Genomic DNA, 14,546 nt, shown 5'->3' with positions numbered 1-14,546 from the left:
TCTTATTTCCTGTGAAGTGATTAAAATCCACTTAGTACATAACATAGTTTGTGCTGGCCATACCACTCCTTTGCAGCAATATGTCAAAGTAATGATTAGGCAGTTTATGAAGTACTTAAATATAAATGGTCAACATAAATCTTCATAGAGTGTATTTTAATAGTTTTATTCCATTCAGGGAACAAACGTAGTCGAGCTTTGGTTGGCCTCCTCATAATTTCCTCCAAACTTACATACTGTTATAGCTCTTTCAGCTTTCAACGGGCAGCTTTTCTTAATACTAAGAGACATTAAAGCGATACAGTAGGACATGGTTCTTGCCTGGTTGGTGAAGTATAAGTGGCACAAAAGATTTGGTGTTGTAAGTAGTGGCATCCCCCATTTCTGCGTATAAGGGAGTCCCTATAGAGGAACAAAAGCTTTGCTCTTTGCTCAGCTATCTCTGAAAAACCTCCGTGTGCATGGGATATGTAATTTTTGAAATCTTACTTCTATCAATAGTTTAAGTCTACAATCTAGTATTAAAGTCAAAATTCAGTCCTTGACATTTCTTTCTCAGTCTTTGTTTTATTTTCATACAAAATTTAATAATCAATTTGAAACCAACAACTTCTTCTAAGCCAAGTTTTCCCTGGCAGAAGCATAACTACTATTGTTTGAAGACATAGGATTGTTGATACCTTGATAGTGACATCATCTCTAAATGCTACCCCATTTTGAAGAGTTGATAACTTTTATTAAGTCAACAGGTAGAGTTGGAAAAAAGTACAAGCTTGAAAAATCTGGTTTTGGAGTTTCAAAGCTTGCTGGATTTTCGTGCACTTACTACTTCCCCCATAGACACGTTATCTTGCAGAAATAGTTATTTTGGTTTAGGTGGCAGTAGATTTCACCTTATGTATTTATTTTTTCTGTGATTACATATGATTTTATTAGATAGTTTAACCAATATTTGAAGGAAGTGGTTTGTAATTAAGACACTGGACTGAAAGCCAGTTTGGGGTTTGGGGTATCTGTTGTGATTGAGAGCTGGGGTGTTACTAACATAGCTGATGCATTTTGTGTTGTTACATTCTTCTGGCTAAAGTGGAAACAAGAATATTTCCCCATTTTTTCCATTTTTAAAACAGAAGGTAATGCAAAACAAGATATAACATCTTTTTAGACATTTGTGAGTATTTTGGTCAGCAGCATATTCCTCATTTGTATTTCTTATTGTCATGTTCTTTGTCTCTGAAAAAAACTCAAGGAAGTCCTGATACAATTACACTCCTTCTTCCTGGCTAGGCTTATTTTTTGGTGAAAGTTGTAAGATCAGAATACTACCTCTTCAGATTTGAACATAATTTAGAAATATCTTAAACAAGTGCTGACGATTCCCAGTCAACTTCAGAAGGCAACATACCATAGAATTTTTAAAAGATGTTGGAAATAATAAAAAATAATAAATTGAAGAGACTGTTAATTACAGAATAAACAAATTACTGAATAAACTCACCCCTTTTTGATAGTTTGTGTTGACATAACATTAACACCTCATTTATTTTTTGTTCTGTCCTCTGATTTTCATGTAGACATGTCTTCATACAGAAAAAACAGTGTTTTATGTGTCACATCAAGTCTGCAGTGCTTAAGAATATTAGCAGCGTGGCAGGCAAAGCCCAATGTTCTACAAAATCCTCTCAGAAAATGCCTATGAATATCTACCGTGATCTGTTGATTGTGATTTGTTCTGGTACTGGCAAAACAGATATTTGAACTTATGCACAAAACCATGCTTATTTTAAACTCAATGTGCAAAGCATCAATTCCTAAAAATGCACATAAAGCTCTAAGTTTTCAGAATGTATTACTTGCCAATAAAGCTGGCTGACTTGGGAAAAAACTTAAGCATTCACTGAATTTCACTGGGACCATCTCATGAGTAAATTTCTTATTTAGCAGTTGCTAAACCTAAGCAGCCACTGACCTGTTAGTCCTAGAGAGAAGCCTCCTGGGGTTCAAATAAACCATGAATACTTTTACTGTTTTTCACACTAGATAAGAGGATACCTTGGTTCTCCAGTCTTGTATCCCATGAATTAGGCTCAGAGCTAAGTAGAAGTATTTATTTTAAAGGAAAGTAAAATTTTCTTTTTTAATCCATTTGTTTATAAAGATTTATTAACTTTTTGGAAAATTACCTGTTGGTCTAAAAGAGTTGTCTTATTTGCTTTGTAGTTCAATTTTGTTGGGAAATTGCTTGGACCAAGAGGAAACTCTTTAAAGAGGTTACAAGAAGAAACAGGTGCAAAAATGTCCATCCTGGGAAAAGGATCCATGAGGGATAAAGCTAAGGTACTGTGTCTGGATTTCTGGTTGCAATTAGTGTTGAAACATATGTTGCTTTAGGTTTTATACTTAGATTGCCTGTCTACTTAGTAATGACTCAATTAAAAGGCCTATAATAGACTCCGACTCCATGGCTAGGTTGTTTTTTACCAAGTTACATCAATTGCTTAAATATAATTTTTCTCTTACTATGCCAACCTTGCTTAGATGTCCACAGTTGCTATATTACCATTGTTATTTAAATAATTCACCTAAAAGAGAAACCAGCTTAAAGTTCACTTCTCTCAGAGAAGTCTGTTTTTCCTGAGAAAGTACAGCTTGTATACATTACTGCTGTAATATTGGTATACATAAATAGGTTTTCTCTTTTTTCCTGTTTCTTTAGAGATTGGATTTTTAAAAAATATTGGCTATTTATCCAGGGCATAGTTCTAAAATAAGATTAAAAAGTGAATGTTTTGCATAAATGTGTATAAAAATACACTATAGATAAAAGGAAGAAAACAGTTTTGGAATCACAGCCCAGTTAATACACCTGAGTAATAATTTGCAGGTAAGTGTTGTTGCCCTTCAGCCACCTCCTCCCACTTTATATACTGAGCATGATATTCTGTGGTATGGAATACCCCTTTGGCCAGTTTGGGTCCTGGCTGTGCTCCCTCCTGGCTCCTTGTGCAGCTCCTCGCTGGCAGAGCACGGGAAACTGAAAAGTCCTTGACTAAGCACTATTTAGCAACAACCAAAACATTAGTTTGTTATCAATATTACTCTCATACTAAATCCCAAACACAACAAGGTACCAGCCTCTAGGAAAAAAATTAACTATCCTAGCCCAAACCAGGACATTAGGGGAACTTCATATATATATGATCCAAAGAACAAGTACTATTTGTATTGTGATGTCTTCCTTTGCTTTCTGTAGAAGAGCAGTCAACACAGAAATAACGACTGCTAATTTCACTATATTTTAACTGTATATGGCGTTCAGTAATTTTGAGCAGAATTTTGCTTTCCTATCTGTTACCTCTGTCATTCATCTCTCTAGCTAAAATAATGAAAGCAATAACATGCCAGAATAAAGAAAAAACTAATCAGGATTTTATGGTTGGCATTATTTGGTCTTGGTAATGTGTATCAGCAGTCACATAGGCATTATGAGGTCTCTAATTGCAATATTGGAAAAAATCCACAAAACAGACAAATTAGGCACATGGAACGTATTTCACTTTTTCAGAGTTTTCTTTGTGACATTGACCACAGTGACAATTCAGTTACAATTATAAGATAGTAAATCTTGAATATGCTACCGATTTTTTTCCAGGTATTGACAGGTAAAATATTTTAATTACTTCTGGCTAACTTGTGGAATCATAAAAAATTTTTCCCTGGATAAGTGAATGCATGTGCTGCTAAGTAGCAATAATTTGCACCAGTACTGCATCTGTCAGCTCTATTCTCAGCCACTCACTCAGATTATTATTGCCAAGAGCAGCAATTGTTCAAACAGAGGAGTGTAAAGATGTTTAAACACACATTATTAGATAGACTAAGTCTTCTGATTTTGAGATTGGTCACTCTTCTGATCATATGATTTGAATTTCATCTCATGATAATGCAGAGTTCCAGTGTGACTGTCGTTACATTCACTCATGAGTATGTCATCAAAAACAAAATTTAGGGTATATTTTTTTCCTCTTCGTAGAGTATTTATTCCTTAAGAAGAGTCTGAAGTTGAGTATGAGCTTCATGGAAACTCATTCATATGAGAGTGGTGTAAAAAATGAGGTTCTAGAGTAAAATGGCATTAAATATAGCAGTCACGAAAGCAACTTCTGTAGAGAAGGGCTTATAAGTGACTTATCTTAATCCAATTTAGACATTACTGACTCAAAAGAAAACAAAATTCCCATGCAATAACAATGAGAGATAGGGATTATCTCATCAATGTACATCATTGTTACCAGTTCTAAGAAAAAAAGTGTGAGAATGATCTTGGGATGGGTAATAATTACAATTAGCATTTCAGAGAGGCTGTTCTAATTTGAAATACTGGTAGAATGTAGAGAAAATAAGTTTGACTGTGAGCATAAATAATGGTGTGAATTGCAAGATTACTAAGCAAAATACAACTTACTCTGGTTAAAATGGTTTTCTTGTCATAAAACAAGCCAGCTAGTCTCATTTGTGCAGTACTTTTTTCCTGATTTAAATACGAATTACCAAAGTCTGGAGGCTTTTTGCAGTTGTTTTGTACCATATGAGAAATCAGATTATGTATATTGGCTGATGAATCTTTGTTTTGGAGGAATATTCAAGAAAAATCTCTGTCATTTCTCTCTGTAAACTAGAATTTCCTTAAGGCTGAACCGTAATAGTCCCCTTCAGTCCAGTGCAACTGCATACTGAGCTGCATCAGAGCAGCAGAAACAGAATTTCTACTGGAAAGTATTAAATACATTTATACCCTCAAGCTCTAGAAGCTGAAGTGTTCAAAAAGAACAGATCCACTGATACGAGCTTTTTCAGTGCCAAATTAACAATAGGGAAGTGCTTGGCTCAACAGTGAACCACTCTGGCCATAATCAGTAATTTTTGTCATATGAAAGGGCAGTTTCCATGTCTGGGAAGCTACCTCTGTCAAGGGAGATATATCTGCTTTTCAGAATTTCCTTATCTTTTTTTAAAGAAATCTGTGGGTAAATTTTCGAGACTAAATTATTTAGGCTGTTCCTTCCAGAGCCACAGGGAACGCTTATTGAATGACTTGAGATTTCTGAGTATCTGCTGTGCTTATGGTGTGGGAACAGGACAGATTAATTTGAAAAGGCAATGCAACTTACTTAAAATGTATATTATGAACAGCTCCAATTATGCAAAAAATACCACAGAGCTAATGTATATGTCACAGAAAGTTGTGTTAGAAATTATTGAAGAGATGCTGAAGTATAACTGCATCAGTTTTGTACAATGTTATCTGGGGTATAAGGAAAACTTATGATTCTTCCAGAGTGGCTAATGTGAGTACTTAAATCTCTGTGCTGAAGTTAATGCCACTTGCTCAACAGAAATTTAGTGTTCCATAACAGGAGAAAGATCCTATGGTATTCTGACAGGAAAGACAAGCACTGTCATGAAATGTGAAAGTCCATCCGCTAGGCATAGCGGATGCTGCTGCTGCCTTTTAAATACTTCTTACCCTTGATTTGGCATGCAAAAACAAAGCTAAAATTTGAAGTTTTTATTAGCTGAAGAACTACCCTGTAATTTTAAATCATATAGAAGGTATTGTTCAACATAATGAGCATAGCCATGACCACTGAGAACTGTGCCCAGTGTGAGGGCACAGCCATTTTCTAGTGTGTTTTTGGAACAGGTTGAGCTCTCACTGTCTTGCTGGTGTATATGCTGCCACTAAAGGTTGTCTTCCCTGTATTATAAATATGCAAATACATTTTTCAGAACAGGTAGTGATGAGATTAAACATAGTCATGTTGATTTGCTTAGCTCTTGGTTCTTTTCCATTTCTTTTTCTTCTTTTTGCAAACAGCATGGGAGGTGATTGTAAAGTTAAACAATCAAACTGAAGTGACAGGAGAAATCTCATTACAAGTGGAATGAATTGATTGCTTTCATACACAGATGCAGATTTTCTCCTTTTCAACCATGCAATGAATGGTTTTCACTGTGCCATTAAAAAAAATAAGATGCATGCGGTGTCTGGAATAGCTTTTTGTTACATGAATTATAGCAGCAAGAGCATGGATTCTCTTTTAAAGAATCAGAAAAATATGTAGCAAATGTTTCTTAAACACTTACACTTCTTTAGCTAGTTACCTGCCAGTTTCATAGAATAGAACAATCTTGGGGCTTGCACCATTTCTCTATATTCCCTAGTTTTAGATTATTTATCTGAGTGATATTTTTTTACATAATATGCATAATCTGATGTTTGTGTTTTTTGAACTTCAGAACATCATATCTGAGAAAGCAAAATGGCAATGATTTCATGGAGATGAGAGTGAAATGAAAATTTTTGTGGGAAAACCAAGAACATTTAGGGCCAGAGATAAAATATCACACTGGTGTCATTAGAACTGCTTTTAAGAGCTGCGTGACTGAAGATTGCTGGAGCTTGGGGAGAGTATGTGGGAAAAGTCAAAAGCATACTCCTCCCCTTCCATGTTTCCCTAAGAACCCTCTAGTGACTGGACAGAAAATACTGCTCTAAGGGGCACTGGGACCTCACCCTTAATAACGTGTGAGAACAGATCAACAGCATTAACCATAGTCCAGCTGTGGTATTTGCCTGCAACATGACATCCTCACTTTTTGTTACAGTTTTTTCCAGAGGTGACCTATCCAGAGTAGATGAGGTAGTATATGGTGAGGCTTGCCTAGAATGCCTCTATGTAGCATTATACCACTAATTAATTGGTATGAATAATGCTAGTAAAAGAGAACAAATGAAGGCCAGAATAATAACTGAAATGGTGAATGAGGCATAGAATAAGCAAAAATGTGTTGAAAAAGGGAAGAGGACTGGCTTGAAAGAAAACCAAATGGTAGGAATAAATCCTTCACAGAAGAAAAACTCTTCCTTTTACAGAATTTTATCTTTTGTCTTTCCTATTGCATATGTAACTTTATGGTGAGAACGTTCAAAGTAAAAGATGATAGAAATTTTCCAGTGAACACAAAATTATATAGAAAAGAGGTATTTGGAGGCTTCAAAATTCTTGAACAAAGAAAGGTTGTGAGAGAAATGTTAAATGTGTGCAAGTGTTGTAGCTGAAAATTTTTAGGGTAAAATGTTTGTCCTTTCTTTTTTTATTTGAACGAACAATTTTATTGAAAAATTAACCTAGGTGATTATGTTTGAGAGAGCAGAATAATGTAAGAGCAATAGAATGTTTTGATTTTGATTTGAGAACATTGTGTTACCCAGAGAAAGATTTTTGGTTGCTTTCATTTTGTTAAAAAACATGAAAAATGGATTTTTAACCTGCTTATCTTTCCCTGAAAGCTTATTGTTCATCACCTGCAAAACACTTGCAAGACATATAAGTTATTTAAACTGAAGAGGCTCATATTGTCCTTGCATAGTTTTGAATCACATTTTGCATACATAAAGCAGGATTTGGAAATTAATGTATGTCCTGATAACAAGGTTCTATATTAGACAAAAGAAAACTAAAACATCAGTTACTACAGTAGCACATGTGGTGTCAACCACACATGAAGGAAAATGTAAGTCATAGTGCCTGCAGTAAATCTGCTGAATACTTATGTATAGTTACCATCCCAATTTAAAGCCTTTTTGCCTAGAGAAATTCTGTCAACACCAATTCCTGTTTTGCACACTTTCTGTTTACTACCCATTTCTCTCATTGCTTAAACTTCCACTTACTTATGTCTTTTGTCCTGGCTATTGGAAAGTTGCTGTTATTAAAGATTCCTGTTGCTTTTCTATAAAACGTGAAAAGTTAGAGAAAAAACTTGCACTACAGCTTTGAAAAATCACATAAGCTACTTGTCTGTGACTGTGTTTATCAGCTGAGTGAACTTTTAGCTTCCTCCTTCTTCAAATTTCAGTTGATGTTAAAACAAGTTATCAAGGAAAGTAAGTTCCATTGCAGAAGAGTTAGTTGCAGTTAAGCTGTCTATCTATCTTTCATTAATATGTGGGTTAGGTACTTTCCAAAGAAGGACTACTGCCACTGGACAACAGCTTGTCCCGTTAAACAGAATTTGTTGCACTACCTTTTCTTTTTAAAAAATACCAAGTGTTAAGAACTTGTTTGCAACTAAAAAGATCTGAAATCAGCACACAGAGAATCTACTGATATTCAATTATTAGCATATTGGCTTTAGGGTGGTTTTTAACAGCTGTATTATGTGAGTACCTTAAAAAAGATTTTGAAAATATGAGATAGTTTCAGTGCACACTGGTCTGTTCCTGGCAAATACTAAGGGCCCTGAGTTCAGTCCTGCAACCTTTAAATAAATACTTAAATATCTTACAGGATTAAGTCCATATATATAATGTGAATAGCACCCAATAGCTTTTTGGTTTGAAGCACAACGTGTTTTTTCATTAGATCATGTCTAACACAGGTGTAGTGTCCCAATAGCGGAGAGTTAATTCTCTGATAAGATTCTCCTGACTTGGCTGGTTTTTCAAGAAGATTATAAATAGTTGTTCATATAGCCCACAAAGGAAGAAAAAAACTGCAGGTTTTGTCTAGCAGAGGTTGTGATCCAAGTATTGCATTATATTCTTTCCCAATCCTATTGCTTTACTTGAATATGAGATCAAAAGTGTTATCTTTAGTGTCCAGAGTTTTAAAAGCCTTTGAGTGTTACTGCGTGTTATAATGTTTAAGCTCAAGTAAAAACCCATGTTTTTTAGCAAGTGAGAGTGTCAGCATTCTCAACAAGAATAAGGAATTACAAAAAAAATTAGAAAGTTTAAAAAAAAAAAGTGCCAACCAAAAATCACCTAGTTGTCTGTTGAACCAGGTTTTACACTGATGCCACTCCAGTCATGCTTGCAAGGTTACTTGCTCTGGCTTATGGCACTGGTAGTTCAGCCCATTGTGTTGCCATGAGTTTTCAGCTCCTGTAGTTGGAAATACAAATTTGACAATTCCTATAAAAAGTCCGTTTTAGTTTAAAACAGAACCTGTAGGTTTACTTCCAGTCTGCTGGGAATTTTGATTTGGACTTTATGCAAAATCCCTGAAATTTTAGTTTCTTAGGTAAGTTTGTTTCTCTTTCTGTTCCCTTGAACTCCTTTATCACCTTCAGCTGTAAAATCTCTAAGGGAAAGATAGAGCAATGTGCAGCATTGCATTTAGAAAAGTAGCATCCAGAAGCATAAATAGCTAGTTTTAAATCACTAGTTGGTGCTCACCCATTTCATCTTTTTCTGTTAAATTTTTCTGTAACAGCTTGCAACCATTTTGGCCCACAAACAGGTCTTTGATCAAGAGCAGGATTAGGCCCTCAGCACACCTTCAAGGTGTGAGCAGAAGTTAGAACAGCACACTGCTTCTGATGCAACACATTTTTTTCCCCTTCCTTAATCTCTCAAGCTTCCTGATAGGAACTGCTGTGAAAATGCAAGGAAAAGGAAACAAACAAAAAGCAGACCAACCCATATTTTGAAACTGAAATCTTTCAAGGATCATTTGCAAAATTCTACTGCAATCTGCATTCTCCCAGATTTTCCCTTAGGTGAGCATGTCAAAAGGTTTCAAAGGCTTTAATACTCTAGACCTAGGTTTTACTTGAAAAACCATTCCAAAGAACATACTTCCTCCTTATATCCTGAAAACATAAATCTGCTGGCAGGCACAGATTAAAAGAAGAGATCGTCTTTATCACTGTTTCCTCCTGTGTTACTCATATTCTAGCAACTTTTGCCTACTCAACAACCCCAGTTTATTTGCAAAATACCTCTGGGTATCACCTCTAGTGAGTTGTAAAGTCCTTTTTGCCCTGATGTTGGAGGGAGTTGAGGTAGATACAGATCATAAGCAATATTTCTTAAAATAGCTTCTATTCTATAAACTTTTACGAATTCTATTAAGTATTTCTGTTTTTTAGGTTTTTACTAATAGCAGATAACTTCTCACAGTATATGTACTTATTCAGTCTCACATCTGAATTGTACTCTCATGATAACCTGGTTAGAGCAACATTTGGGAGGACAATTCCAACTGTAGACTCAGAAAATAGAGGGAAATACTGGCAGGTCAATGATAGGTGTTCAGAAAGTCTGTCATCGGGTCCTTTACTTCATCAGAGGTATATGTGACCCATACCCTTCATCTGAATATAGCAGTTGTCTTGGAGATGGGCTGAGTTATGAACCCATGTGGGCACCAGTGTGTGCTGGTTCCCCAGGACCAGTAGTCTCCAGGGCTTATCAGTCCTTGGGAAGCTTTTACGTGCCACCTTCTCAGCACATACTTTTCGTTTCTTTGTATTTTTTCTTTTTTTTTCTTGAAACTATGTTTCCTTCTTAACAGGTGCCTATACAATCAGTTCATGAAAACTCACATGGATGAGACTTTCATGAGAAATGTTTTCATTGCTTCTCTTAGGTGTCTCATCATGTCCACACATTGTCTGGCCCCTCTTATGTTTCACCAGCTCTTCAGATCTGTGCAAATCAACTTGTTTCCAGAAGGCTGTTCCTTCTCTTTCCTTCTGGAAGACTTCATGCTGCCCAGAGTGCAACACCTAGAAAAAAAGGAGTCATCATCTCTGCTTCCTAGCCACATCCTTTTAACTAAATTTTTGTATTTTAATATCACAGTAAACTTGAGTGCTTTCAGTCATATATCTTCCCTCTGGCACAGAAAGAATGCGTTTATTCAGCGAGCATCTTTCTGGTTGGGGGAGTCATAAACCTCTTCCTTTTTTGTCATATCCCTGCATATTTTGGTTTTTATCCCCCTTTCCTCTTTGTTCTCAATGGGAATCTGGTCTTTCCCAAGATGATTTCTGTCACCATATTCCTGGCAGACAGGAGCATCTTTTGTTTGATAGTTTTTGCAAGTTCCGTTAATTACCTACCTGTCTGACTTGCTGGCTAAGGTTGAATCAAGCTCAAAAATATGAGACCATTGAGCCAAGACAGAGTTAAGTGGCCTTACTGGGATAAATTCTTCCCTTTCTGGTATTCAAATGGTCCTGTCTGCATACCTAATCCAGGAGATGCCTTCTGATAGATAGTCCCGTTATCTGTCAGAAAGCTTATTTATATTTACAGGCATCTCCCAGTAACTTTGAGTTTAGAACCTGGCTAGAAAGAGCCTGTTATCCTTCAATTTATGCAGTTTCAAATGATCTGCAACAGAGTAGCCCTTGGCTTTTTCAGTTTGTGCTACAAAATTTTGGAGAAGTCCATTTGTTTCCATTTCTGTCAAATTTCTTTGTCTCTTAGCTGTATGAATTTTTCCTTCTGGAGGTAGTTGGTTATATTTATGTCAGATTTAAGATGCTTTCTCTGACTTTCCCTCTCCAAATTTTAGAATTCATTAAAGTACATAGTCCATCTTGCTGCAGAGAAAACACTCTTTTATCCAGTTTCTCTTAGGTTAAGGACAGGTCTCCTTTGTTGTGACTGGATGGCTTAACCAATTTGACCTTGCTTAGAGGAGTTTGGCTTGGGGGAAGCTTTTTGAACTCTTTGTTATCTGTATGTATATGTGAAGAGAGAGAAAAAGATGTATGTGTGTGTGTGTGTGATACAGCTGTAATTCATGGTTGAGCATAAGTCTCTCTATATTAACCAGTTCCTTCTGTTGTCTCCTACACAGTGACTAGGGATGTCTATCTCTTATCAACAATTTGAAATTCCAGTGCTATTTATTCTTCAATTCCTGTATCCCCAAAAGATGCATAATCACTTCCAAAGTTTCAAGATTGATTTGTAACCTCATTTTCTAAATGTTTTTACAGATTGGTAGGAAATTTTTAATGGTTGACATCACTTCCATTTTAAAAGGAGTTGACATCATTTCCATTTTAAAAGAAGTACAGCTGAAGTAACATTACTTTCAGATTAATGCCAAATTAGTCAACAGTGTTACTTTCACTTTCATATAAAACTTGCTGTCTTCTCAAGTCATACTTGAATAAGCCTCCCGATTATTCCATGTCCTAAATAGGCATGATGTGTCACCTTTTTTTTTTTGTTCTGAGTTTCATGCAGCATGTAAAGAAAAAGCATAAATACCACACAGTCCTTTATATCGGAAAAAGATATCAGTATCAGTCTAGATCCTCAAACCCACCAAATTACTGTTGCCTGCCCGTATATGAGGCAGTGCAACTCCTTGTCTCTTCAGCTGTGACTTCTTGAGTCTCCCAGGATCTAGAAAAATATTTTTCTAGAGTTGTAGCTTGTGGTTTATGCTGCCTGTCAGCTCTGACCTGCATTTCAGAACCTAGGTCAGTGGGGCCATCTGTTAACTTCTCCAGTCAGGTTCCAGTTCTTCTCTGGGTCTTCTGCCTGGTCACTGTAGCACTGTATACAGTGTCTCCTCCTGAAAAGGCACACAGGTTGTACAAGGTGGCTGTTGTTCCTCAGTATTGGAGTTTGTTTTCACTAATGCAAAGATCTGGATTACCATCAGAGTCAAGAACTAGCCATCAGGAATTGCTGGGTTAAAGGAGCATTGTATTTGTCTCCCAACCACCTCTCATGGAGTGCCTCCCTGAGGCAACTGTAACAAAAAAGACCTTGATGAAGATCGCTATATTGTCATTTTGCTCAGTAAATATTCCCCAGAAGAGAAAAATCCTAAACTGAACAAATCAAAAAACTCCATGGCCTTTTTGTCTCTGAGAGACAAATTTTGGACTATAAATATTGGACTGTAAACATTGGAAACAGTCTGCTTCATTGATTCCGTAACTTATTTCCCAATAATTTCTTGAAAAAAGCTATAAATACCAAACGATTTGTGCGAACTTGTGTGCTTATTAAAGAAAACTGATCTGAAGTCTCTGACCTTTTTGATATTCTAGTTTTAATGAATTTGTTTGGTATTTAATAACAAAGACTTATGTTTCTGCATACATGTGGAGTATTGGAGCACAAGTTTTTATTTTAAATTGGAAAATTTAAATAGGCAGAAAAAATGGAGGTTACTATGTCTCCCTACCCTAGACCTGTATTAATTACTGATGAAAAGCTAAAGTTCATGGGTTAGTTGCTTGCCAAGATAGGTTAAAACAACCAGGAAAGTGGGACAGTCATTTAAGTACTTAAAATGTTTGTCATTTAAATAAAATTTCAAAATTGTTGGGCTTTTCTCCTTTGAATCCTAAGGAAGTCTGTGAGATCTTCTCTAACATTCTCAGAGTCCCAGAACTGCATTTCCTGTACTGCTGAAGACACTGGCAGTTTTGCGAATGACTAGTGCAAGGAATAAATCACTCTCAGTATTTAGCTGGGTGAGCAAATGAAATTCAAGTGCAATCTCAAAATATTTCTCTATTAATTTTTAGACTAGAGCTCCAATTTGAAGAGTGAGATGTTAGAATAGTTGCTGAGATTCAACAAGATATATCACTTTAAATATTTAGTTTAAACCATGAGACCTGCTAGTGCAATTCGTGGAGTGATATGATGCTTCCATGTAATTAGTGATGGCATTTTCAAAATAGAATAGCCAAGAGGGCAGTTTAACTCTGTGTTAAAAACTTTGTACTCTGAAGCTGATAGTTAAGAAAATTGGATTGTCCTCACAGAAGAATTACATCAGACCCCAAGCAGATACTGTTTTATTACTGATGCAACACAGTGATGATTCTAAAAGTCTTCATCTCCTCCCTTGAATGTAATGTTAAAATAGACTTACATATTTCATAGCTCTTACAGGATATTTGTAAGACTTATACTGCTGGGTTTAAAAAGATGGGACACATTCTTCTCTTTATACTAAAGTAGACTGCTTCCAAGACACAAAACATTGAGATAGTGCTTCAGGTTTATTCTTTCTGAGTTGAAAGTGGTGGAGGACCATGGAACTTTAAAGGAGGCAAGGGAGAGAAGTGGCAAGAGAGGAATGTAGAAAGGGTAAAGATGGCCCTTAGTGAAAAAATACACAGTATTTGAAGTAGTGAAAGTTTACATGCTTTCTGTTTTGCCAACTTGCGTTTAGTAATTTTTTGACCTGAAAACAGTTTAAATTTTTTGTTTGTTGAATATTGTAAGGTTTTCTAAATATCCCAGCAAAGTAAGCAAAGCAGTGTACACATGTATTATGCATTAGAAACAAGTTGCCAAGTAACTCAGCTGCAATCTCACCTCTGTCTGTAATGGTGCTGATTTGACGTCCAAAAGCCTGAGTTTCATATCCAGACCTGTGCCAAACTCTTGATTTCAGCTCACGCATATTTAGTTGGCCAGAGAACCATTTGGTGCTTATTGACACTTTTCCATTGCTGCCAGTGTCCATGGGGGCACTCTAGTGCCTCACCTTTTCCCATGTTTAGTTGTGTGACTGTGCACCCAACTGGGAGATCCCCTTCTCCTGCACGTGACATGTGCAATCCTGACTGGCATAGGCAGGGTGAGTCCTGACGGTGATGTCACTGTCCATGGAACAGGCAATAAGTTTATTTTGTTTGGGTTTTTTTTTAAATAAACACAGGAAGAAAAAAAGCAGCATATTCCTGTGTGTGAGAGAGCAAGA

General features: G+C 36.2%; 1 protein-coding gene across 10 annotated transcripts in view; it reads left to right on the top strand.

The window, feature by feature from the left end:
* Positions 1–14,546, top strand: part of KHDRBS2 (KH RNA binding domain containing, signal transduction associated 2) — a 360,034-nt gene that overhangs the window by 109,295 nt on the left and 236,193 nt on the right. For all 10 annotated transcript variants that reach the window (XR_003527902.1, XR_003527901.1, XR_003527899.1 and 7 more), the window contains exon 3: positions 2,221–2,337. Coding sequence is in view for 2 of the 10 variants with exons in the window: in XM_027644902.1 (XP_027500703.1) it covers positions 2,221–2,337 (117 nt within the window). In the remaining 8 variants the exon portion in view is untranslated. The remainder of the gene's footprint in view (positions 1–2,220; positions 2,338–14,546) is intronic.

Source organism: Corapipo altera, unplaced genomic scaffold (genome assembly GCF_003945725.1).
Source record: "Corapipo altera isolate COAL_440 unplaced genomic scaffold, ASM394572v1 2, whole genome shotgun sequence".
In the NCBI taxonomy this organism is placed as follows: domain Eukaryota; kingdom Metazoa; phylum Chordata; class Aves; order Passeriformes; family Pipridae; genus Corapipo; species Corapipo altera.
The sequence above is the reverse complement of the archived record's forward strand: the minus strand, read 5'-3'. Positions and strand labels throughout refer to the sequence as shown.